The 26611-nt window shown below is 36.3% G+C and overlaps 3 protein-coding genes across 5 annotated transcripts in view; all 3 read right to left on the bottom strand.

Annotated features, from left to right (window-relative positions):
- LOC107695065 (voltage-dependent P/Q-type calcium channel subunit alpha-1A-like) overlaps positions 1-17630 on the bottom strand; it is a 142387-nt gene extending 124757 nt beyond the window's left edge. Inside the window, exons 1-2 of the mRNA XM_016494851.1 lie at positions 17568-17630; positions 13774-14151 (exon numbers count right to left, since the gene is read on the bottom strand). Of these exons, the coding sequence (XP_016350337.1) occupies positions 13774-14147 (374 nt within the window). The 5' untranslated portion in view covers positions 14148-14151; positions 17568-17630. The remainder of the gene's footprint in view (positions 1-13773; positions 14152-17567) is intronic.
- Positions 17631-18825: 1195 nt separating this feature from the next.
- On the bottom strand, positions 18826-20947 carry LOC107695045 (protein Asterix-like). 2 transcript variants are annotated; one of them, XM_016494825.1, is made up of 4 exons: positions 20790-20942; positions 20235-20340; positions 19993-20090; positions 18826-19825 (listed from the first exon to the last, which is right to left on the bottom strand). In XM_016494825.1, exons 1-4 carry the CDS (start codon positions 20837-20839, stop codon positions 19759-19761), a joined length of 321 nt encoding a protein of 106 aa, XP_016350311.1. In that variant the 5' UTR covers positions 20840-20942; the 3' UTR covers positions 18826-19758. The 2 variants fall into 2 exon arrangements, with proteins under 2 accessions (XP_016350311.1, XP_016350312.1); XM_016494826.1 differs by lacking the exon at positions 18826-19825 and adding an exon at positions 19835-19911 and having other exon boundaries at positions 20790-20947.
- Positions 20948-21341: 394 nt separating this feature from the next.
- Positions 21342-26245, bottom strand: slc22a7a (solute carrier family 22 member 7a). 2 transcript variants are annotated; one of them, XM_016494829.1, is made up of 11 exons: positions 26170-26245; positions 25688-26097; positions 25274-25377; positions 24681-24835; positions 23377-23545; positions 23007-23130; positions 22786-22895; positions 22490-22704; positions 22279-22387; positions 21925-22131; positions 21342-21682 (listed from the first exon to the last, which is right to left on the bottom strand). In XM_016494829.1, exons 1-11 carry the CDS (start codon positions 26171-26173, stop codon positions 21664-21666), a joined length of 1626 nt encoding a protein of 541 aa, XP_016350315.1. In that variant the 5' UTR covers positions 26174-26245; the 3' UTR covers positions 21342-21663. The 2 variants fall into 2 exon arrangements, with proteins under 2 accessions (XP_016350315.1, XP_016350314.1); XM_016494828.1 differs by having other exon boundaries at positions 21342-21699.
- Between the last annotated feature and the right edge of the window lie 366 nt (positions 26246-26611).

Here is a 26611-nt window from a genome sequence, read left to right on the forward strand (position 1 = left end):
CCCCTTTGAAAAAAAAAAAAAAAAAAAACTCTCAAAAAAATCTAACCTTCCATTGCAAAACTGTTGAAAGCGGGGGAAAATCTCATTTAGTAAATTGTTTTCTCCAATATGCCATCCCATTTTCACCATCAGGGCAATAATTAGACAATAAAAGACATCATAATCAACAGGATGTTACAAATCTGCCTGGAAGAGGCCGTGTATCTATATCGTCTTCATGCACAGCGAGGAGGATCACAGCGGGAGAATTGTAGAAATCAGTTGAGACTTGGGGACAGAAAATGTCAAAAATATATACAGCTCTGGAAAAAATGAAGAGACCACTACAAAATTATCAGTTTCTCTGGTTTTACTATGTATAGGTATGAGTTGGAGAAAAATGAATATTGTTTTATTCTATAAATTACTAACAACATTTCTTCCGAATTCCAAATAAACATTGACATTTAGAGCATTAATTTACGGAAAATGACAACAGGTCAAAATAAAAAAAAAAGATGCAGTGTTTTCAGGCCTCAGCTAATGCAAAGAAAACAAGTTTATATTCATTTTTAAATGACACAATACTAATGTTTTAACTTATGCCGAGTTCACACTGCACGATTTTCAAAGTCGTCTGGTCACCGTGGTTTTCACACTGCACGACTATCTGAGGTAGCAGTCAGTCGCTGCTGTGTTCACATTGCACGATGGATCGGCTACAGGAGGTTACACACTGCATGACTTTACAATAGGAAGAATCGCCGACAACTCTGTCTGGTCCGCAAACTACGCTTCACAACAAAACACACGCGAGAAGTAATAAGGAAATAACGCGAGAACCCGCGTGCGTCAGACCGGAGTTCTCGAGCAAGACTGAAATTATTAAAAAATATATATATAGCCCGCAAATTGTCTGTGAGCTAATTTCCAGCTACAAGGTTATGCAGGAGGGAGATGCAGGGAACAAGGATTGGGTGTTCTGCAAAGAGAGTTGGAGGTAAATAATTTAGCAGTAACTGAATCGGCGACAGCTCTAGATATTTAGCATGCCAAATATTTTGCGGGCGTCGGCGATTCCCTCAGATCGCATCTTTGATAATTCACACTGCGTGATTGAATTGCCGATTTCAGGCATTTGTCGGCGATTTCGCAAAACCTGTTGGCGAGTGAAAAATACTGTTGGGTGACTTTGTTACACCTGGTGCAAAAATTCAAGCAGCTCGGCTTTGTTTGATGCCATGATCTTGATCTGGTGGTCCTCCATCCACACCTTGATTGGCCTGACTGTGCTGCATGGAGCATTGTCCTGCTGGAAAAAACAATCCTCAGAGTTGGGGAACATTGGCGGAGCAGAAGGAAGCAAGTTTTCTTCCAGGACAACCTTGTACGTGGCTTGATTCATGTGGCCTTCACAAAGACGAATGTGCCCGATTCCAGCCTTGCTGAAGCACCCTCAGATCATCACCGATCCTCCACCAAATTTCACAGTGGGTGCGGTTGTGGCTTGTAGGACTCTTCCGAACCATTCTCACCGTGCACTTCACCCCAGCTGCCGTTTGCCTTTCTTTTTGTAGGTCACTTGATGTCATGCTTTGGTTGTTGGGTGACATTTGAATGAGTTGGTGGTCATCCTGGTCAGCGGAGAGTTCTTTTCGCCGGTTTGTAGTTTTGTTGTCCCCAATGTCTGCAGCTTGACCTTGTTTGTATGAACTGCTGTCTTTGAAATTTTAAGGATGGAAGCAACCTGATTCTCGTTGTATCCCTCTGCCAGTAAAGCCAGAATTGAACCCTTCTTTTCCTCACTTAAAAATGTTCATTTCAACTCTTTTGGCATGGTCAATAGTTATTATTTGATTCCAGTTATTTTTGAGGTACTACTAGCACTGTTTTTGCCATCCAGCTGGTCCTATTGCAAGAGGATAGTGATGACCACAGCAGTGGTTTTTATACTTTTCGTCTTTAAATAAGATTTGGTTCAGGTGATCACCTAATCAGTACTTCATTAAGCAGAATGAGGTGTGCCTGTGTTGGAATTCAACAGACACTGGAATGGAATGGCTGCCATACACGTAGAGATGCTGATATAAGAAAATTGATTTGGAGTGGTCTCTTAAAGGGAACCCCGGGTATTAAGACTTGTAGGGCTTAATATAATGTAAATCACTGGTTCTCAATTCCAGTCCTCGCGTACCACCACACTGCACATTTTGTATGCATCTCTTATCACTTCAGACGTTTGTTCTATTTGACCGTAAGTGCCTTGTGAAGTGGACATCACAGGATATTCCACCATGATTCCAGTTTCAAAGGGAGCGTATATGTTCCATTCAAAGGGCATTAAAGTGTGCAAGATGTGAATTAAAATTGCATTTATTTACAGAGGTACATAATGTCACACTTCACACTTCTCTAGTAAGTTTCGTCTGTGTGAAGATGCTGCAGGCAGTGGCATATCGCAAATCTGTGAATGAATGTTCCGAAGTGAAGTAAACTTCAACGGATATCCCATGCTCAGGGAGTAGGGAGCAATGACCACTGTGTAGGGACCATGTCAATCGTAACAAAGTTCATGCATGCTCTTCTAACGAGCTGGTTATCTGAATCAGGTGTGTTAAATAAGAGAGACATGCAAAATATGCAGAGCGGTGGTACGCAAGGACTGGAATTGAGAACCACTGACGTAAATGATGTCTCTTACTGAAATAGAAGAAAACTCATGAAAGATTTACGTTATTTTAAAAATTCAAAATTTTTATACATATTTTGGACTATTGGGGGTGCCATTATTTGGATTACATCAAATGGTTGCACTCGGTGAGCTACTGGCGCTTCCTGTTGTTATTTTTACTGCAACACAACTTGGAAAATAAAATACTGATACGATGCCACATTGTGCGGCTTTTGGTTGTAATTTTCAGTTGAAGGGCAACAAGAGAAGCAATGTAAGTCTTCACTGCTTTCCTAGCGATAAGAAGAGGAGAAAAGAATGGGAAGATGCCTGTGTGGACGATTAAAACTTCCTAAATACCCGCGTCTTTGTACTTTCCACTTTAGCCCTGACGCCGTTGAGGATTTTAGTACACCACAGCTACTGAAAGAGCTTACAAACATCCTGGCAAGATGTAAACATGCTGACGCTTGTCATGACGTAGCGGCCACTGAAGGAGTTTCACTCGATATCCGGGACCGTTTAGACTCCCTGTGGGGAAAAATCGATGGTACAGCATTTGGTATAAGCCTACACTTATATCCATCGCCACCTGTAAGCTCTTTCAGTAGCTGTGGTCATCGTATCAGTATTTTATTTTCCGAGTTGTGTATTCTGAATTTAGTTGTGGTCAGGGCTGGACTAGGGCTAAAATTTGGTCCTGGATAAATCCAGCCCATCTGGCCCATAAGTTCACCCATGAATATTGCTGGGTTTGCGCTACAGTAGAATGCCATAAAATAAATTTACTGCTATTCAATTGTCATCATTTACATATCGTCATGTCATTCCAAACTTGTATGACTTTCTCCCTTCTGTGAAAGAAATTTTGAAGAATGTTGGTAACCAAACCATCGATTATAACCAAAAAAGATATTTTATGTTACACAGAAAGAAAGTCATACAGGTTTGTAATGACTGTAACATTGGCAAAGAGTTAACACCTAATTTATGTAAGACACTGACAGGCCTATTTATATTTCATCAAGCTCTAAATGAATTAACATTTTACTTAAATTAAAATTCATTGGAAAGATTAAAAAGTTAAACTATTAATAAGATCAATCACAGTAAAACCATGTTATCCATGGATATGGTTTATAAAATAAATCTATCAAATCTATAATAAAAAAAATAGTGTAAACATGCAGAAATTATGAAAACATGGCACTATGGATTCTATCAAATTCCAACAAATCAAAACATGCCTCTGCTAGAAATCAACAACAAAATTAAAATCAACAAAAATGAGTTACGGAGCATGAAATGAAGCTTCTGCCATGGCCATCCCAGTTCTCTGATCTGAGCCTCATAGAAAATGAGAGGGGTGAACTAAAGAGGAGAAGCACCAATACGGACCTGGGAATTTGAAGGATCTAGAGAGATTCTGTACGGAAGAATGGTCTCTGACCTTTTGTCAGGTATTTTCCAACCTCATCTGGCATATAAGTGAACACTCAGAGCTGGCAAATGGAGGTTGCAAAAAGTATTGAATAAAAGGGGGCCAATAACTGTGATCACCATGCGTTAAAGAAAAACATTTCATTCCTAATTATATTTTCTCCCCATTTTCAGTTGTTTTAGTTCAATGAAAGGTTAGATTTTTGTGATTTTTTTTAATGAAAGATCAAACAGATAAACAACATTTATTTTCACAGATTTCTTTGCTCATGTTCACCAAGGGGGCTAATAATTCTGACTTTAACTGTGTATATTTAGAAAAACATTTTCTTAACTTGAAATAAAGATAAATAAAAATTTACTTTAGTTAAATAAATGTTAAATTAAATATAATTGAATAAAATAAAATAAAAAAATATTTATTATTTTTAAGCTAATGTTCTAAAATAACTAAACTACAGAAACTAAAACTAATAACTAAAAATTTATAAATATTATATAGACATATTTAACAAAAACTAAACTAAAACTAATCTAAACTAATACAAAATTTAAATGACTAAAACTTTTAACTAAAATAAAAATTTAAACATAAAACTAAAAATATAAAAATATATATATAATCTAATTCAAAATATGAACAAAATCTATTATAGTAAATTATTAAAAAACACTGGTAAATGGTGATCACAGCTGTCACAAGATTTCCTGTAAAATCTTTCATTTCAAGTCAAAGTTATGAAATGTTTTAAGAGAACTTGGAATATATTTATGAACTACCATAGAAGTAAAAACTACATTTGCTTTACTTTTGGTCTTTTTTGGATCAGCACATAGTCACCACCCATTGTCATTCAGTGGAAAACAGCAGCTCAGATATCACGCTAAATGTATTTGTGCTCTACAGAAGTAAATATGTTATACAGGTTTGGAACATGAGGGTGAACACATTATTCACAGCATGAGTAACATAAGATGAAGATGAAGTCTTCTACTGGTGGATCAGGTTTTCTCAGCCTTTTACTGCTTTCAACTGCACAGATATCATAGAGAATTCAGGCACAGCACATGGTAATCATACTGATAAAATCCATTCAATCAAACTGATAGACAGAGTAAGTCAGCATGAGTTCTTAACACTACTTATGTAATGATCATCACAATGTTACGTGTCGAGGCTTAGAGCAAGAGAGTGGGCGAGAAACAGAGAGGAGCGAGTGTGTGAGTATGTGTATCAAGATGGGAGATCCCCCTCAGCTGTGGATGACTACAGGGTGACAAAACAGTAGGTGAGGCTGCAGAAATCTACAAGTACTGTCCTGCAGTGCCGCCAAGTGTCTGGCATTGAAAGAGTAGGCAAATTAAAAAAAAATGTAACTTGGTTGAACAGCTCCACCTAGTGTACTGCTCATGACAGGTATGTTTTCAAAATAAAATATTTTTAATATACATAATATATTTTTATTAATATGTGTGTGACCCGTGCTGGCAAAATTAGTCGGAATGAGCACATTTTCGAAAATTGCAAATTTTCAAACAGTCAGAAAAGTCAATTTTGAGAAAAATCGAGTTAAAGTTTTGTAAAGGTTCCAAATCAAAATCACAGAGCAACTTTGCATATTTTCCTCCAATTATTTTCTTAATAATAATTACTATATTATTAATCACAATATAGCTGTTTTTTTTTTTTTAAGATGAAGATGAAGTCTTCTACTGGTGGATCAGGTTTTCTCAGCCTTTTACTGCTTTCAACTGCACAGATATCATAGAGAATTCAGGCACAGCACATGGTAATCATACTGATAAAATCCATTCAATCAAACTGATAGACAGAGTAAGTCAGCATGAGTTCTTAACACTACTGCTGTAATGATCATCACAATGTTATGTGTCGAGGCTTAGAGCAAAGAGTGGGCGAGAGTGGGCGAGAAACAGAGAGGAGCGAGTGTGTGAGTGTGTGTATCAAGATGGGAGATCCCCCTCAGCTGTGGATGACTACAGGGTGACAAAACAGTAGGTGAGGCTGCAGAAATCTACAAGTACTGTCCTGCAGTGCCGCCAAGTGTCTGGCATTGAAAGAGTAGGCAAATTAAAAAAAAATGTAACTTGGTTGAACAGCTCCACCTAGTGTACTGCTCATGACAGGTATGTTTTCAAAATAAAATATTTTTAATATACATAATATATTTTTATTAATATGTGTGTGACCCGTGCTGGCAAAATTAGTCGGAATGAGCACATTTTCGAAAATTGCAAATTTTCAAACAGTCAGAAAAGTCAATTTTGAGAAAAATCGAGTTAAAGTTTTGTAAAGGTTCCAAATCAAAATCACAGAGCAACTTTGCATATTTTCCTCCAATTATTTTCTTAATAATAATTACTATATTATTAATCACAATATAGCTGTTTTTTTTTTTTTTAATCTTTGTTAGCCTATTAAAAATAAGAACAAAGATGCAAATAAACTGTAGTTTAATCAAGAGCAGCGAATGATTCCGACTTTTAATGTTTGATTAACATCGAGACAGATCAATATTGTGACCTACTGTAATTCATGGATCTAATATAATGTTACACACCAGATTTCCCCCCAACCATTAACTAAACGTTCATGTAGGACATAACAGATTATGTCTGTGTGAATCTGGCCAAGACATATTGCGCAATAATGTTATGAGATCGCATTAAAAGTCTTATGTACGCGCTTTGCAAATGTCAGTCAGCGCGATCGTTTTGTTTTCATCAGCATGGATTTGAAAATCATATTTTACTGGTTCAGATTCATGTCATACAGAATTCGCTATGAATATTCATAAAGCTGGAATGCTGCGCTTTCCAACGATATATCCTACAACTTGTGGTGTGATGCAGCAGCAGTCGTCCAGAAGTGAGCAGAGAAAAAGGTACTTCTCTCAGAAAACGTACAAATAAAGATCATTTTAGATGTTTAATTACTATTTGAAGCATTGGGATCACTAGAAAAGGGCTTAATGAACTCATTTTTGTGAAAACCTCAAATTCGACCAAAACTGACATCTTTCACTTCTTTTGCCTGTAGCTCACTGTTAGACCGTAAACATTCCGACTCATTTTGCCAGCACGGGTCACATATTGTCTATAAAAATATATATCCACTGACAGATCTCCAGTTAGATATCCCTGGTAAACAGTTTACAGTGCAGTTGAATATTTTGCCCAGGAGAGGGCAGCAACTCTAATATTATATAAAGTCAATACAACTTGAAATTAAAGCTGTGTGATTAAAAAAAATCTAATAAATAAATAAGTTTTATAATGAAATATATGCAATACATATCTTTGAATTAATTCTAGTTTTGAAATTAAGTCAAATTCAAGCATCTACTGTGTGTCTTGTCTTTATTTGTATATGTGAATGTCTCTAAGGGCCTAAATAAATCAGGACAACAAAATATGAACTAAGGGCAATGGCAAGTAATAGAGCAGTGTTTCTCAACCCTGGTCCTGGGCGCCCCCCAGCACTGCACATTTTGTGTGTCTATCTAATCAAACACCTGATTCAACTCATTAGCTCATTAAAAGAAACTCCAGGACCTGAAATGGGTGTCAGATAAGGGAGACATACAAAATGTGCAGTGTTGGGGGGCGCTCAGGACCAGGGTTGAGAAACACTGTAATAGAGCAATCTCTGAATATGAGAGAGAATTAGAGCATTGTCATAAAGAAATGATTTATGACATAATATCCTTTGTGAAGATTGCTGTGAGCATGTTAGTCTCTCAGCACCTCTTTTCCTGAATGAAACTGTCTTTGTCTGACTTGCTTAACGATAGAACATTTTATAGTAAAACTGGCTGTACACAATAGCTAGATTTTTTGGGCTTTAACATCCTCTACTTCACATATAGTGTAGTTTAGGCTATTTGCTAACATAAATATATGACAACGGCTATCCAGAGTTTATTTGACACCTGAAAATAAGCAATGCATTTCAGAGTGGTGTGAAAGCATTTGAAATAAAAGGTATACTGAGTATTTGTTTTATGTGAAAATAAACTTCTAAATACGCTGTAAATAACACTCATATTTACCTGCAGCAGACTGTTTTATACATCCCGTAAAACATAATCATGTATGTATTGTGTCATATTTGTTATCCATGACTTAGTCAGGGGAAAAGGGAAGTCTAAATGGGTGTGAATAAGGGTCAGACTGTCCAGCCCCCCAGCTCAACCTTTGAGCTGACAGCAGATAGGATGGACTCACTGGCTGCATTAGCATCTAAATGGCTCAGAGAAATGACAGAGCACAGAGAGATAAAATAAGGTGAGTTCTGCCCTACAGACATGAATAACAGGAGATGCACAGATGCACAAACATAGGTAGAGTTTGATCTGTTTTCACTATAAAAGATGAACTACACAAGAATATATTTTTTCGAAGAATGTTCACACAAAAATGAAAATGTTGTCATCATTTATTCACCCTTACATTGTTTCAAACCTCTATGACTTTCTTTCTTCTGTGGAAAATAAAAGATGTTTTGAGAATTTTTTTTTTTTTTTCCAAAAAACAAACCTGCAAAAAAGGTTTGTTTACCATATTTCTTCAAAATATCTTCTTTTGTGTTCTGCAGAAGAAATAAACTCATGCAGGTTTAGAACATGAGGGTGAGGGTGAGTAAATTATGACAATTTTCATTTTTGGGTGAACCATCCTTTTAAGTGTTTTTGTCTATTCAAAGCAATTCAGTGGGGTCAAAGAAAACATTGGACCCTGTTGATTTGCATTACATATATTTTTTTTAATTAAATATCATTATATATCTTTTGTTTTCTGCAGAAGAAGGAAAGAACAACATGAGGATGAATAAATGATGACAGAATTTCCATTTTTCTCTCTCTTTAAACTGAATCTCTGATTATGAAATGGTCAGATTAGTTTGTTTTAAAGGAATAGTTCACACAAAATAAAATTTGATTAAAAAAAATCAAATAAATTGGAGAAATTTAGCATTATATCACTTGCTCACCAACAGATCCTCTGCAGTGAATGGGTGCCGTCAGAATGAGAGTCCAAGCTGATAAAAACATTGCAATAATCCACACGACTGCAGTCCATCAATTAATGTCTTGTGAAGCAAAAAGCTGTGTGTTTGTAATAAATTCATCATTAAGGCTTTTTCATTTTAAACCATCGCTTCTGGCCAAAATACCATAATCCATAATAATGCTTCTTCCAGTGAAAAAATAAATCCCATCTCCTGTTGTCCTCTCATATCAAAATCCACCAACATTTAGCTTGTAAACTCACTCGCTTGCTCCACAAGCCGTTAATTGATGGACTGAAGTCTTGTGGATTATTGTGAAGTTTTTATGAGCTGTTTGGACTTTCATTCTGACGGCACCCATTCACTGCAGTGGATCAATTGGTGTGCAAGTGATGTAATGCAAAATTTTTCCAAATCACTTCCGATGAAGAAACAAACTCATCTACATCATGGATGGCCTGAAGCTAAAGGTGAGTAAATTTTCAGCAAATTTTAATTTCATTAACTACTTAATTTCTTTAAGTAGACACAAACTCTTGAAACAAACAGAATGAACATTCATTCCAGCCTTAGGATCAGACTATCAAACCAGTTCTGCTTTCTGTCGCACAGACACACATCACAAACCTCTGAGATCTCTTAGAGGAAGACAGTATGGCACAAATGCATAATTGAGATGCAGGAGGTGCAGTCTCAGGCTCTGAGAACACTGTGGTTTGACAGGAATCCCAGGTATAATAAATTATGCTCAAAAACCAGACAGTGTGCTGGTTTACGACACAGATTGACGTAATGCATTTGCAAGCTATTCGGATCCAGCCAAGTAATTATGTAGAGTAATGAATCTAATGCAGAGACATAGTTGCATGGAAACTGCTGAGGTGTATTCGAAAGTTCAATAAAAACAGGGTTTAAAACACGTCAGGAATTACGATTTCCCAACCGCACCAGAAAGCAATCAATATACACACGCACACATCATTGGAGAAACTAGGTCCTAAGGGACACCTCTGTCTGGAACAGGTCTCCAATGCATGGCAATAAGCCAGATTGATTCAAGATAAAAAAAAAGAAGATAAGAGAAGAGAGTTGTAAAGGGGGACTAAAGAAAAACAAACAATGGCTCAGTGTTTAAGAGGACACTCAGATGTCTTGCAGTCTGTTCTCATTGGTCTTAACACTCAACCTGTCTCCTGTTTCACTCCTCATCTTGATTGCCGCATATTTCATTCCTTTACTTTCCATTTCACAAATTCCTTAGATGATTTTCATCTACTGATCCATCCATTCTCTCACATCAACTAAATATATACTGTAATGTCTCCTTGGTCTTTCTCACACTAGTTTTCTATCATGGTTTCTTTGAATTCTATTGTTTTTATATGAAGGTAATTATATTTATATTATATATTTATATATATTCCTAACTCTTTACCTAACTCTTCCAGATACCATTGGCATCTTCAGAGTTTCATTAAGTTAGTTATTGTACAGGTAAAAATTGTGCAGCTTTAAAATCAACATCACAAAAATAACTAAAATTATCTCATATAGTCTAAGGAAAAGAATTATGCTTCATAAAATTCATAACATTTTACCAAGGTCCAATCACTTGATAATTTCTACCCTTGCAACTGGTATAAATCAACATGGAAACTATTTGCAGAATCTAATCAGGAAGTCTGTACATTTGCATCTGTTGGCACTCTCTCATTCGTTGGAAAAAGGACTGCAGCTGCCAGCAGCCAGGATGACATTTGACCCATCATGCACCCTCGCACCTGTAACGTCACATTCCACAAATCATCTCTCAGCCTTAAATCAATGCTTTCGTTCATTGCGGCCTTGGTAATACTAAAAAGCCCATTTTTATGGGTGCTAAAAATAGCATGGCTACCCTATTTATGCAGCTTAGGTCTCTCCTGCCAGCGGAAACTGTGGAAGCTTCCGCTCAAAAACTGCCCCCTTGTCACACTGCCCGCTGATCTGTCTGCACTTGCTGCCAAGTGTCTCTGTATAAGACTGTGTGTGATCATGTGTGTTTGTGTGTGTCTGTACAGTCTAAATGTAAACTACTTCACAGCATATATTTTGATTTTACAGCTTTTCATTCTAAACCTAAATAGGAGGTACACTGAAATAAGATTTGAAGTAATCTACAGCACAGATAAGGGGGAGGGGATGAGGGACACAGATGAAGGGATGAAAAATAGAAGCAATACACAGCTGAGAGACACAAACTTTTTTTTTTTTGTCTATTTAAAAGGCTGTTTTAATATAGCACTGCTCTAATTGACAGTGTGTGAGAGACGTACCCCGTGTTTATGGAAAACACTGAACACAAGGCAGTGGCAGGAGAACATGTGAAAGAGGAAAAAGAGAGTCTACTCTCCAATGTATGCTTTAATATAGGTATTGGGAGAATCTGAGACCACTAATGAAATTGCTTCTAATTTTAGGACTCAACAATAAAGTTGGGGCCAGTATTACAGTTTCAGGCCAATGTATGAAACTATCACTTGTCCTCTTGGGCTTGTGCTGTTTCTTATATTTTTTGGGAATAAAAATAAATAAATAAATAAATAAAAATAATAATAATATAATATATATATATAAAATAAAGTACAATAAGAGTTTTAAATATTTAAAATAATTCTTAAATACAAAAATATAAAAACAATTCATAATTCATAATTTTAATATATAATAATTTATATACATTTGAAATAATTAATTTAAATTAAAGTACATGAATTTAAATTCATAAAATTTCAAAAATGGTTTCCAGGCTAACAGCATGATTCTAGGAAAATGCAGAGAGCATCTTGTGCTTCAATGGGTGCAAGAACATCTGACCATCTCCACAATGCAGTTTGCATGGTCAATATCACACATAGACTTACATTAAAGATTACATGAAAAGTTTCAATGTAGTCTCAGACTTCTGGACCCCATTGTATGTATGAACTGCAACATCTTGTGCATCTTATACTTGTTTGTGTATTTGTTTGTGCATTTATCTGCATTTCTGCTGTGTGACAGACTCCCTGGGCTCATATTTAGTTACAGCTGATCACTCCCAGACCAGAGACAAGAAAGGGAAAATGAAAGAGAGAAGAGAGCAAGGGGAAATGAGTCAGTGAAAGAAAGTGAGAGTGCAGTTTCTCTCAGTAACCTGTTATCTCACGTCTCCCCGCTGCTACGGCTGCCAGATTGAGTGGGTGAGCGATGAGAGTGGAAGCCTCCACACCCCTAAAGCGCAACAAAAATCGTGACTGGATTCCACTGTCACTCTATGTTCACTGTAACTTCGTCCCACCGTGACGCAAACACACCAAAACCCAGTCTTATTCTTCTAAACACCAGAGACCTGAGGCCGAGGATACATTAAGTATTTATGCTAACAATGTCAAGGTGAAAAAGAACAGGCTCTCTCTATGGTGAACTATATTTAGGTAAAATTGTTTCCTTCTGTCCCAAAAACAACTACAAATAAGCCATAAAGTCAGTTTTTATATTTTTTTTAATATAAAAATATGTTTATATTTTGACATAATGTGTAAATCATATATAAATTGTTTTTTGTTTTGTTTATTTCATGTAATTTACATGTTATCTAAAACTATAAAATAATATAAAGTATGATACAAAGTACAAGTAAATATAAAGTGATAAATACAGATATAATCTTTTATAGTTTTACATAACATATAAATGACATAAAAATATGAAATTATGTACCTGTTTGTCCAAACTATGGAAGGTTGGAATGCATGATTTTTGCTATTCTATTTGGTGCTGCTAGCTGCACAGAAATACACACATCAACTTGACTGTCTCCAATTATAAGCTAAAGTCAGCAGAGGATTTGACTGAAGCTGACAAGTTCGTGAGGAGCGTGTACCCACTAATCACAACACAAGAATATAAACAGACTTTCTACGCCACTAACACAAAAACAACTTCGCCAAAAAAAAAACATCACCATAACTGTCCTTTTTGCCTTAATATGTTTCCATCTTGGTCTGAATTTGCTCCCTATCCATTCCAGATTTCAAACAATATCTGTTTCACCAGAGCTCAAGGTTTTCACATTCACTAACTGCTGTCAGGCAAAACCACACACACAGGATCCAAATGAAGCAGTGGTCATCAGTGTGTCCATCAATGTCCATACACATCCTCTCCACACACACACCTACATGACCTACCCTTTATTCTCAGCGATATGATGGGAGATGAATATTTTAAGTGACAGTCTGCTCCCTGAAGGCTGTAGAGGAGGCATGGCAACAATCTAGGTCTCAGAGGGATAGATTTAGAATCCAGATTTTGTACAATCTTGCACAAAAAAAAAAACTTATGGTAGATAAAAAATAAGATGAAATGAGGTGGGTGTATTTCACAATCACTTCCGTCAGTTGACATTTCAGTATGAAACAAGATTATGCTGTTGATAATTAAATTCATAGGACTAGCATTGACATTAAACTACTTGTACAAAAGCACATTAAACTTAAATGTCATCAAATGACTAAACATGCCAAAACACGTGATTGGTGCTTTATGATGGACTTTTTTCTAGTACATTTCAAAATAACAAAGTCATCAAACCCAATACATTTCAAAAAGTAACAGATTATTTAATACTCACTCCCATTGTTTTCGTCGGGCCTGTGGAGTGCTCTGCAATTTATGGGATTGGTGTGCTTTGATGACATCACGGTGGTCAACTAGGCCTCCTCTCCTTCTGATAGGAGGAACCAGAGAGTCACTGGGCATCAAAGAGTAAAGTGTCCCATCTATCATTACCGTTTCCCCTCCATTGGCTTTGCTGTAGTCATGGCATGCTGCATCACTCATGTCATACACAGTATGATAGTAGGTCGGGTTGGCACAAACACTGCTCCCGCTCGTGGGAGGATGAGAGCGCAGTTTGTGGCCCTGAGGTTGCACTCTCTCTCCCTTCCGCAAGGGCGGCGCTCTCTCCATGATGACTGAGCTGTCTGCATACATGGGAGACAGCATGGCTCTATGGGGGCAGAAAGTAGAGAAATTAATGTATATTTACAAAAACGTTTTTGGTGTAATATTTTTTGTTGTTGCTGTTGTCATTGTTTTAAAGAATATAGTTACTTAAGTGAAATTTAAAAAAAGAGCTTTTATATTTATGAGTAATGTGAATTTAAAATATAATATTAAAAATATATCATTAATATTTAAAATATAATATTAAAATGTAATTTACTTGTATCAAGACATTGATTTATAAGTGTAAATGAGCATAAAATCTATCTTTGGATTCATTTTTAATGTATAATACAATACATTATGAACCTGTTAATATACCCTGTTTGTAGAACTGCAACAACAACAACAAAAGCAATAATTATTATTATTTTATTAAGTTGTTGTTGTTGTTTTAGTATTGGTATTGCTATTATTTATATTTATTGACAGTAACGTTTTATTTCTTTATTGGAAGACTTGTATTGTGATGGCAATACTGAAAATAAATTAATTAAATACTTAAATATATTTATTTGTGGCATTATGAACACCTTCACAACATAATGTCTTTAGTGGAAAATTTTATAATTTATATTGTGATAGTGTTCATAATGCTGTAAATAATAATAATAAATTATAATAATAATATGAAAATATTTCTATAGTGATATTGTTCATAATACTATAAATCATCATCTTCATCATAATAATAAAAACTGACAGCAACAAAAAAAAAAACAAAAAAAAAAGGAAATGAAGGGGAAAATATGTGTCGTGTAATCAAGTGGGAAAGGAAAGCAGAGGGTAGAAAAAACACCTAGGGAGGTTTAATTAAAAAAGGCTGCATAGTTGTTTAGAGAAAATTGCAATAGACCAATGTCAGGTGAAAATAAATGATGCACTCCGGTACTACGATATGTGCTGACTGTGTTTGAAGAATTTGTCCACTGTGACACGGGTGGAGAAATAAAGTAATTTAAAGTGACACATACACACTCAACAATTTCAAATACATACTCACACATGCACAGGAACAATGCAGTGCTACAGTCAGAAGTTTATGCTTTTGGAGTTTCTGAGGCTCTTTGAGACGAGCCAGAAGGGCTGATAGCACTTCTACTGTTCTGTTTCTGAAAGCAAAGCACTGAAGTTGCTGCAAATGCTATAGTGATCTTCCCCCTCAAGTACAAAGATTAGATGAAAAGAAAGACACAGATGGAGTAAAGCACAGGAAAAGATAAGCACAGTAGCCAAAATGTGAATGGAATGCATTCACACAGTCCTTATTGTGGCTGTGCTCTTTGTTGACAGGTGGGTTTTGTTGTCAGGCTGTGATTAGGAGAGTTACAGCTTGTATCAATGATCAGACACTAAAGATGGAACTAACTAAATCTGCCTCTTTATTTTTGGCCAATGGAGAGCAAAGCTATTACAATACGCATGCCAGTTCCAACAGGGAATATATTCAGTGAGGTGAAGGAGAACCAGAAGACATCTTGAAAGGCCTTTACACATTTTTAAGTCCTTTCCTGGAGCCTGGCAGCATCATGACATTCATGTTTTTTTTATTTTTAGTCAGGAACACATCTCATCCTTGTTTAAAGGGTTTGATGCATTGGCTGCTTCCTGGACTAGACAAAAGAATCCCGCTTTTCTTTGTTTGCTAAAGTGACAACATCATAAATCTCGCTGTAACGGCAAGGTAAAGCATAGGCATCGCCACAAAAGGTAGTAAGACCCAATTTTGGATTATTTCATTTGCATCATTGTGTGTTACAGCAAGTGGCCATTTGTGTGGGCTGGATCTCCATTGAACCAGCCCACAGACAGCCTCACCATTGTGTGGGTGTGTATGAATACATGCAATTAGGGTGCCATTTACAAAGTTCTCCAAAACCACAAAAACTTACCGATAGAAATAATGGCCATCAAGTCCCTATTCAAAGATGTCATGTATCAAGCTTGAGATCAGTTTTTCTGGACTGAACTCGATTTTTAGACTTTTCTCCAGTGTATTAGGCATATTACACGGCTGCATGTTTTTTTTATTTTTATTATTTTATTGTGAACTGTAATCAGAAACGGCTAAAATCAAAGTCTCAGCCGATTCGGATGCTGACATATGTACTGTTATATAGAAGGGCAGAATAAATGTTTAAACACAATAAAATTATACCATTCAGTAGTATAAATAATATGGTATCTGCTGAATGAACACCTTATGATAAATAGCTCTGGCTGTAAGCCATCACACCGAGAACAGCAAAAGACTGGCAAAAGATCATCTAACAAATACAAAAGTATGTGTTAAACATGACCAAAAAAGTACTAAGATGATACTATGGCACGGTGAATATAACAGGCAGTAAAATCATAGTATTTTGATATACTGTATAGTATTTCCATTGTATTTACTGCAAGGTACTTGAAAAGAATACCATAGTATGACCATGGTACATGACCAAAGGTACTGTACCATGGTATTTTATGGTACTTTTCAACCAAAGAAAGATTAAAGATTCTTCTCTGATGCCACACGTGATACAGGTGCATCTCAATAAATCAGAATGTCGTGGAAAAGTTCATTTATTTCAGTAATTCAACTCAAATTGAGAAACTCGTGTATTAAATAAATTCAGTGCACACAGACTGAAGTAGTTTAAGTCTTTGGTTCTTTTAATTGTGATGATTTTGGCTCACATTTAACAAAAACCCACCAATTCACTATCTCAACAAATTAGAATACTTCATAAGACCAATAAAAAAAACATTGTTAGTGAATTGTTGTCCTTCTGGAAAGTATGTTCATTTACTGTACATGTACTCAATACTTGGTAGGGGCTCCTTTTGCTTTAATTACTGCCTCAATTCGGCGTGGCATGGAGGTGATCAGTTTGTGGCACTGCTGAGGTGGTATGGAAGCCCAGGTTTCTTTGACAGTGGCCTTCAGCTCATCTGCATTTTTTGGTCTCTTGTTTCTCATTTTCCTCTTAAATGTGAGCCAAAATCATCACAATTAAAAGAACCAAAGACTTAAACTACTTCAGTCTGTGTGCATTGAATTTATTTAATACACAAGTTTCACAATTTGAGTTGAATTACTGAAATAAATGAACTTTTCCACGACATTCTAATTTATTGAGATGCACCTGTAGATAGATAGATAGATAGATAGATAGATACTAAAACAAATATTAAATGTATAAATATAGCCTATTTACAGTTAAAATAGTTTTATATAATACAAGAATAATGCATAATTAGTATATAGTGTTAATGTTGTAATTTCACATTTTACGTTATACATTAATGTCACATTTTATATAATATAAACATTTAAATTGTTTGTATATAGGCTAGAGCAAAATATTACATAAACATATCTTTATATATGAAACATTAAGCGATTGTGAACAGAGAAATTAAAGAGACACTCACCACAGAGGTTTGTGTTTTTTCAGAGATGATCCTGCAATCTGGACTCGTCCGGATCACCTGTAGTTTATAACTGACAAAACTACCACTAAAACTCCATAAACTGAATGGTCCGAGGTCCTTTGTCTCAGAGCAAGAGGTCATATCCATCTTCAAGCTCGGAACATTCTGTCTTTAAGTATTTTTGTTGGGCAAAACAGACAATTTTGTGTTCTTTCTCAGTGTAATCTTTTGATTCTCGTCAGATGTGTTCAGTCAAGGCTTTCGAGAAACGAGTCTACGTGGCGCGAGAGCCGCATGCGCTTGTACGAGGAGTCTCGCGCTCTGTGCGCGTAACGGATACGTGACTGTCCTGGTGCTGGGAGCAGAGGCGCGGATCAGAACTACGCGTTTTGACTGCTGCTGCGCGGTGGGTGAGAGACAGTATGGTCATGTGTGTTTTTCTCTTCCTTACTCAGGTTTATTGGGAGAGTGTACATAATATTATTCATGAGGGAAATTTAAAGGCAAATTTCACTGATCAGTTGGAGGGCTACGTAATGAAAATGTATTAACAAACAATAATATTTCTTATAGTAATTCACAATAAAATATAATTATTGGATTGGTTTAACATCATATGGATAAGGAATTAGCCAATAAGCGTGATCAGACGTAAGAAAGGGGGGCTCTGAATTGTGAAATGACGGTAAAATGCTGAATTAGATTCACAAAAGTTGGAATAAATTTTAGTTTCTTGTTATTATAGATTATACAATTGTTTTATGTAAAGTTTCATTCTTAATGTTATGTTTTAATGTATAAATTGGTGAGCACGGGGCAAAATAATAAAAAATAACATAAAATTATGAAATAAAATCAGCCCAGAGACGAGCGTAAGAAAGGGGGGCTCTGAATTGTGAAATGACAGTAAAATGCTGAATTAGATTCACAAAAGTTGGAATAAATTTGTTTCTTGTTATTATAGATTATACAATTGTTTTATGTAAAGTTTCATTCTTAATGTTATGTTTTAATGTATAAATTGGTGAGCACGGGGCAAAATAATAAAAAATAACATAAAATTATGAAATAAAATCAGCCCAGAGACGAGCTGGATTTCGGCAACAAGACAGTTTTGATTTGATGAACATTTCTAGTGTTTTTTGTTTTGTCCAAACCTTTGAATGGCAATTTACAGGTTACAGGTAAAATGTATGTAATATGTAATAAGACCATTACATAGCATTCAGCAATTTCTAAACATTATCATTACTGTGTGTGTGTGTGTATATATAAAACTTTCTTCTTTTATTTAAAATTAAAGAGCCAGATTCACTCCTCATATTCGTGAGAATTAGATTTTTTGTGGATAAAGATATAGCATCAAACTACTTGCCAATCATTAAACATATGCTTAGATGAGCAGAAACACATTCCTAAATTATGATATTGAAAGAAATGTGATCAGATAAATTGTGACCTAGTGGTGTAATAGGTTATGGACAAACACAAATTTTCTTTTACCATCAAACATGGTTAACAGATTTTTTAAGAAACCACCTTAGTGTTACAAAGACAACTGTCAAAAAACATTATGCACATTGCTCCTACTACTAAGAATACACTTCCAAAAACGCCAGTTCATGAGTTGCCAGTTGTTCCTTAAATCCTCCAGGCCTGTGCAGAATCCGTCTTGGACACATTGAGAGGAACAAATCTGGCATGTCTATATAGTGCTGTATATCATTTTTGAAGCAGTTTCTTCTCAGAAAAACTAAATCTTTCAGAATAAAAGGCTTATTTATACTTCTGTCCACACATTTAGTTAGAAGCAGCAGCTGCAGGATGAATACATTAACATCAAACTCTAGTTTTGCACTTCAAAGTGTCCTAATTAACACTACTTACTTGTGTATATACAGTATGAAAATGTTTGAAGCAGCACACAAAATAGCTCATTTATTTCTCAAAATCATTCACAGCATATGAATATTTTACTATAGTGTGGTCACATACATAAAAACAAATGGTGAGCAGAGCACAGAGAAAACTTGAAACGGTCGAACAGGAACTACATCGGTCAGTTTGTCAGCCTCTGATTGGCCAGCTGGGCTGATGAGTGTATGTCCCTGCGTTCCAGAAGGACAGTGGGTGGATCAGCTGGTTCTCATGCCGTCTCTGCTGAGATGGCTTATTGGGTTTGGATTATTTGTTACCACGGTGGCGACATGGGCTGTGGGTTCTGCAAATACGACATCACGACGGCCGATATGGACAGCCTGAAGGAATGAAGGTTTAATTTGGCAAACAAGTCCAGAAGCATTACATTTGCGGATTTCTTTAGGTAGATGAAATGTCTGAAATTCTATGAAAAGACCAAACAATAAAGTAATTATCCAACACTTGTATTAATTATAAGAAAAACAAACAAGCATAAGCAACTCACATGAAGCTGCTCATCATTTGTTTGGTGTCCTCTGAGCTTCGTGAATTGGCAAAACTGATGAACGAGCAATACACTGCAATCCACGCACACCATTTAAGCTGCCAAAAACACAAATACACCACAATTTGAACATTAAATCAGAGCTGTGCATCAGTCTGCTCATGTTTTAGTCATAAACAATAGGATAATCATAAAGGGTTTACTGTAAACACAGGTGTTTATGTAGATGAGAGTCAGGTCACCTTGAGCATCAGGCCACACATACTGAAGATCATGCCGAGCAGGTTCATGTAATCGGGTGTAGGATCTTCCAATGTGGGGTTGGTTTCTGTGTTAGGTGGCTTGTAGCTGTAAAGCAAACGTTATATGCCTTGACTATTAATGCTGTCAGTTTATGCTGGCATTTTACTTCATACTATAAAATACACAGAACACACAAATGACATGATTTTGGTAGAGAAAGCCATAAAAATGCAACTAGGTGAACAATAGATGACAAATGTGCAACAATAATGATCCAATACATATGTAGATTGCTGCGTATTATAACGCATGTAATAAGTGACTATAGTAATTAATATTTGTAAAATGTAACATAGAGCTTTAATTTTATTGATGTTACTATTTAAAAATATTATTAGGTAAAAACTAGCATCTATTTAACTCTCTGCAATGTAAATCTTCTCGTCTTAAGTTAATCATTAGCCGAACTGCTGCTAACAGTGATGCTAACGAGAGCCAATCAAAACTCTCATCTCAATCATTTAAAGAATCTTAAATACGGACATAATGCTCACCGAAAAATCTTATTCGGTCGTCTTGGATCTGCCATGTTGTTCACGGTCATATTTTAATAAAATTCTAATAAAATTAAAATTTCTTCAAGAGCTTAAAAGCAGCACGTCAGCGAACAGCTGACCTGTGAAATTCTACTATGCCTCATTCTGTTGTATTTAAAGCTGTATGTGATACACTTGCACCCCCTGCCGGTAAGGAGTGTTATTGATAGACGACTGACAGACAAGAGAGCTTGAATGTGGTAACAGTGTAAAATATTTATTTGAGAGTCTAGTAAAATAATTAGCAGGCAAGTTATTATTATTATTATTATATATACAAATACTGTTAATCAGAATGTGTTGAGTGCTACAATTAAATCATTCTAACCACACAATATTTTAAAACATCACTATAGTCACATAGACGATAAATTCTAAATTTCAGTCTACACAAGGGCAAATTACATACTGTATGCATTACATTTCATTCCGTTTTTACTTTTCATAGCAAGAGTAAATGCATAATGTACAAGAACAAAAGAATCATGCAAACATTCATACACCATTACATTTTATTTCTTTACAGCTACAGAAGAGAAAATACAAAATCAACACCTTATGACCTCAATAACCGTAATAAGCAGCTCTTTGTTGACTTTTGACATTTCAAGCTACTACACTGGTGTTTTTAGGATTGTGCAATCTTACCCTCAAGAGCATCAAATATGTTGTTTATCCCTTGTGCACCATAAATGTCTTGCAATTAATGTTGTTTATTCACATCTATCCATTAGGATGTTGAACTGTAAGGAATCATTGTTTTTCTGACAGTTTTTGCCTTCATGAATCCTTCTCTTGTAAAGCCGCAGGCGATTAATTCATCACAGTGAGTTCAACATCCCTCTCTGATTCTGTGGACATTGTGTGCCTTAAATAAATAAATAAGAGAACAATATTTCACAGCATGTCACAATTAGATCCAGTATTATGGTGAACTAATAAAATGTATAGCTTGAATGTAGTGTAAGTCACTTAAAAACGTTTTGTGAAATGCTTGTTTAAAGTCTTGTAGGAGGAACAGTACTTCACAATTTGTGTGATTCAGCAGAAAGCTATTTTGGTATGCTTATGTACTGGTTGAATGATACTATACCTCCCCTCCTCTATATCCAGAACATTCTCTGGAAGCTGAACATTCGTGGTCTCAGGTAGAAGGAAGACCACACATCCACTGAGAACTGCAGTGACAGCAAACACTAGAGAGGGTGCAAAGCGCCACATGTCCTCGAATAAAATGACCATGGGAGCCAGCGAACCTCCAATACGGGCTATAAAAGAGGTGTAGCCCAAGCCGCACTGCCTATGAAAGATACAGAGAAGCAGAGAGTTCATTCATTCCAAAAACAAGGGGCCATAGTTATGGATAAACTGTAAATTTTACCAATTTAAAAGTGTTGTTCGGCCCTTTTCATTCATTCATTCAATCAATCAAAACATTTTTAATTACCGGAGTACAGTAGGGTAAAGCTCAGATGTGTACAAGAAGGCAATGGTAAACGCTGCCTCAGAGAATCCCTTCCCAATAACTGCAATCCCTGTACGCACACCAGCAAAGTCTGTGGATGAAACAGCACAACAAAACCAACACATTATTTCTTAAATAATTAATATCCACCATAAAATTTGGAGAGGCAGCATGATAAACAATGAATGAATACCTGTTGGGATTATACTGTTTAGTCCAATCAGAGCTCCTGCTATAATGAGAGACCACGCCTGGCCATTTCTGCGACCAATCCGATCCAGAGTGAAGTAGGTCCCGACCTTAGCTGGGACTTCAATAACTCCATAGACAAATTGCGTGAGATAGATGTTCAGGCCAAACCCAGTGATGTTGAAGCTGATGCCATAGTAGGTAAAAGCAACTGCAAACCTGTAGATTTAAATAAACACTGTTGATTCACAGCTTTTGACTGTTATATCACAACGGACAACAAAAAAGCTCCTCACATACCAGAAAATCCCTGAGAAAAACACAATCTTCCTCAGTTTCGGTGTCCTCACTAGATCAAGGTAGGAATGATTCTTGTTGGAGACCTCACTAACGGTGATTTTCTTTAAGGTCTAAACAGGTGACAGTCAAAATGATTGATTTAGTTTTTAATGAAGAGGTAAAGGATGAGATCAAAACTGATTATCATAATAATAAATAAGAGTATAGCTAGATATGTTTACCTCAGTGTCTAGTTTATGAGTGTAACTGTACTTTCCATTCATCTTAGCACACTGAATGAGATACTTCTGTGCCTCTTCCACCCTGCCATTGGCCAGCAGCCATCTTGCTGACTCAGGAATCCACCTTTTGAGATCAAATGCACACGAGACAAATATTCTTGTAACTTAAAGCACATTTACATACATAAAAACATACATTGTTAGTTTAAAAATAATACTTTTTATATTTTTTTTATATTTGTTAATTAATAAATAGAAATCTGATAATCTTTTCTTCTTCCACATTATCTTGACTAATTCATATTTGAAATCCATCAATTTTTCATGTCCAATATCCAGTTATTCTTTCACTTGCAGTTCCACCACTCACCACCAGGCAATTATGCCAACAAGGCAGGGTGAAGTCACTACCAGGATGAGGTGCCTCCAGTCCCTGATGAGATATGCCAGAAGAGCCAAAAGCATGTTCCCTACACTCCACCCGAGACTGATGATGGTTCCCGTAAATGTGCGATGTTTAACGTCTGTCCACTCAACACCTGAAGATTGAGCAAATTTATAAAGGTATTAACAGCCATGCAAATAAACATCAAAATAACATAACCAAGTCTGTGAAAACTAAGTGTGTCTGGTAGAGTTTTAAAGGGTTAGTTCACCCCATAATGAAAATTCTTTCATTAATTACTCACTCTCATGTTGTTCCAAACCCGTAAGACCTTCGTTCATCTTCGGAACACAAATTCAGATATTTTTGATGAAATGTGAGAGCTCTCAGACCCTGCATAGACAGCAACGCAACTGTGATGTTCCCAGGTCCAGAAACGTAGTAAGGACATCGGTAAAACAGCCCATGTGACATCAGTGGCTCAACTTCAGTTTTGCGAAGCTACGAGAATACTTTTTGAGCGCAAAGAAAACAAAAATATCATAATTTATTTAACAATTCTTCTCCCCCGAGTTACGTCTTCCGCCATTTTGGAGAGTAGAGAAAGCGCGCGCATGAACGTAATCTGCGTAATCAGCATTGTTTACGTTCGGGGGAGAAAGCGCGCGCATGAACGTAATCTACGTAATCAGCATTGTTTACGCTTAGGGGAAAGCGTGCGTATGCATTGTGATACTCTCTAAAATAGCGGAAGACGTAACTCGGGGGAGAAGAATTGTTGAAAAAAATATGTTGTTTTTGTTTTCTTTGCGCTCAAAAAGTATTCTCGTAGCTTCGCAAAACTGAAGTTGAGCCACTGATGTCACATGGACTGTTTTACCGATGTCCTAACTACGTTTCTGGACCTGGGAACATTACAGTTGCGTTGCTGTCTATGCAGGGCCTGAGAGCTCTCACATTTCATAAAAAATATCTGAATTTGTGTTCCGAAGATGAACGAATGTCTTATGGGTTTGGAACGTCATGAGGGTGAGTAATTAATGACAGAATTTTCATTTTTGGGTGAACTATCCCTTTAAGAGGGACTGTGTCTTTTATTCTAAATCAACATGATATAGGTTCTAAACCTGTTTTTCTTATGGAATTTGATGTAAAAACGTTTGGGGTTAGATTTTTTTGTTCCTTCCTTCATGAATCATGACAAATCATTTACAACAATATAAACAGGATCAGCTTGGCTTTCATGTTGACTAGAGAGATTGAAAAGAAATGAGAAAACGGATAGATACACAGAGCCACTGTGGTGATAGACATCCCGGTCAGGGCCAGTCCACACAAGGTTCTTGCTATGGCGAACATCACGTAAGATGTAGAAAAAGCTTCAACAATTCCAAAAACAGAACTGGCCACAAAGGAAACCTGAATCATCGGCTTACGGCCAAACCTGTGGATTGATATAAAAGATATATTTGACCATGCAAGATATTCAAACATTAAAAATCACATGGGAAACAGCGAGCACATTCTCTGTCTTGCTTGTTACACAGATAGCCTGAGGTAAGCAGTTTTGGATGTGTGACATGCTCCGTGACAAATAATGAGTGAAAGAATATTTGAACTCTGTTGTACAAGCAAATAATGATTATGAATATGTACTAGTCAGCTATGCAGAACAAATCAAGCAGAATTAATCGTTTTTCAACCTCAGACATGTGAGTAAAGACACTTTATTGTAGAAAAGTCATGCGACCGGCTTTCCGCCTAAGGAATCTTGTATAAGGTTCATTGATGAAAGAAATATGAGAAAATAAACAATCATAAGTAAAAAGCATGGAACAAATGGTTCTAAAACATAATATTAATTTTTTTAAAAATAACATACTTATCTGCCAACTGGCCAAACATGATAGCACCTATTGTCACTCCGATGAAGAAAAATGTGGCAAGGGCTTGGTTTAGACTTTTGTTGTCACATACCAAATCCCACTGGAAAAAGAGAGACAAATCATACCTTAATAAACAAGAACAAAGGATATTTAATATTTCTGATTTCGTTAACATATTTATTACAGAATATATTGGCGAAATAATGTCCATAAATAACATGGGACGGTACCCTTTCAAAATGTACGGAAATGTACACTATAGATACTAACATGTACCTTTAAGGTATTAATATGTACCATTTAGGGGTAAATAAGGTACAAAGACCTTTTAACTTTTGTGGTAGATATAATAAGTAACTTGGAACATCATCAACATATAAAATACAGGAATGCATCTTGTACATTCTTACCTCAGTTGCGGTTGTTGAGGTGAACTGTGAGCGGTCATATACAAATCCGTGCTGGCATGGCACCGACACATTTGATCGGTTTCCATACACTAGGGAGAGGTCACCATTTGGGTCAAAGTCCAAGGGAAGGGGGTACATCTTGCAGGAGCTGTAGGATCCATCTGCATTACGTGGGATGCCAAGTGCCAGAATCTGTGCCGACACCTTTGTGCCATCCTTCTCTGTGCCAGCTGCGTACTGGTCATCCAAGTGAGGCAGGGCACAGTGGTGGGGTGGCACACCTGAGATGAAGTTGTGGAGCAGGAAGTGCAGTGGAAGGATGATGCGTGGGAGCCATAGGATGTATAAAACCAGAAACTGGAACTTGTTGAAGCCACCAATTTCATGAAGGACGTCCTCAAACCTCATAGCTGAAAGTGACAAATAAAAGCTATAAAACAGATTTGATATTCTTCTTTGTTCCAAATGAACGTTCTACTCACCCATCAGAATCTAGATCTTCTTGATGAAATTTGCTCTGCTCTGGAGAAACACTTGGGTCGGTCTATAGTGAACGGCAAGCAGAGAGTAGTCCGAGGAGATGTGTGATGCTGAATTGATATATGTTATCATTACACTGTTCCCGGTCACGCTTTTCGGGGCCTGTTTGAGGCACAAGAAGGTCTTTGTTTTGGTAAGGTCAAGAAAAAGAAGAGTCCAGGGCTTAAAAGTTCACTATCCCTCACCTGACTAGATGGAGAGAGGAAATAGAAAATACATTGGTTCCAATTACCTTTTTTGGATTGAAAATAACAAGTTAGATATCTGAATTAAATATGAAAAGAAGAAAAGCCATTTTACCACTTTTTTCTTTTTATTGCAAGATTTGGTCAATTTAATTTCAGATATTTAAGAAAACACCAACAAATATAAAAATCACAATTA

The sequence above is a fragment of the Sinocyclocheilus anshuiensis genome, unplaced genomic scaffold, assembly GCF_001515605.1.
Source record: "Sinocyclocheilus anshuiensis isolate Anshui unplaced genomic scaffold, SAMN03320099.WGS_v1.1 scaffold26, whole genome shotgun sequence".
In the NCBI taxonomy this organism is placed as follows: Eukaryota; Metazoa; Chordata; class Actinopteri; order Cypriniformes; family Cyprinidae; genus Sinocyclocheilus; species Sinocyclocheilus anshuiensis.

Bases quoted from the DNA above. Each gene is read 5' to 3' on its own strand.
- slc22a7a (XM_016494828.1), bottom strand. The intron at 25,378-25,687 runs GTAAGAATGTAC...CTCTTTTTCCAG, and splicing joins CCTCAACAACCGCAACTGAG to TGGGATTTGGTATGTGACAA. The intron at 22,388-22,489 runs GTATTCATTCAT...TTTCATCCACAG, and splicing joins AAACAGTATAATCCCAACAG to ACTTTGCTGGTGTGCGTACA.
- LOC107695045 (XM_016494825.1), bottom strand. From the start codon at position 20,839: ATGACCGTGAACAACATGGCAGATCCAAGACGACCGAATAAGATTTTT. The intron at 20,341-20,789 runs GTGAGCATTATG...TTTGCTTTACAG, and splicing joins CGACCGAATAAGATTTTTCG to CTACAAGCCACCTAACACAG. The intron at 20,091-20,234 runs GTGACCTGACTC...TGTTTTTGGCAG, and splicing joins TGTGTGGCCTGATGCTCAAG to CTTAAATGGTGTGCGTGGAT.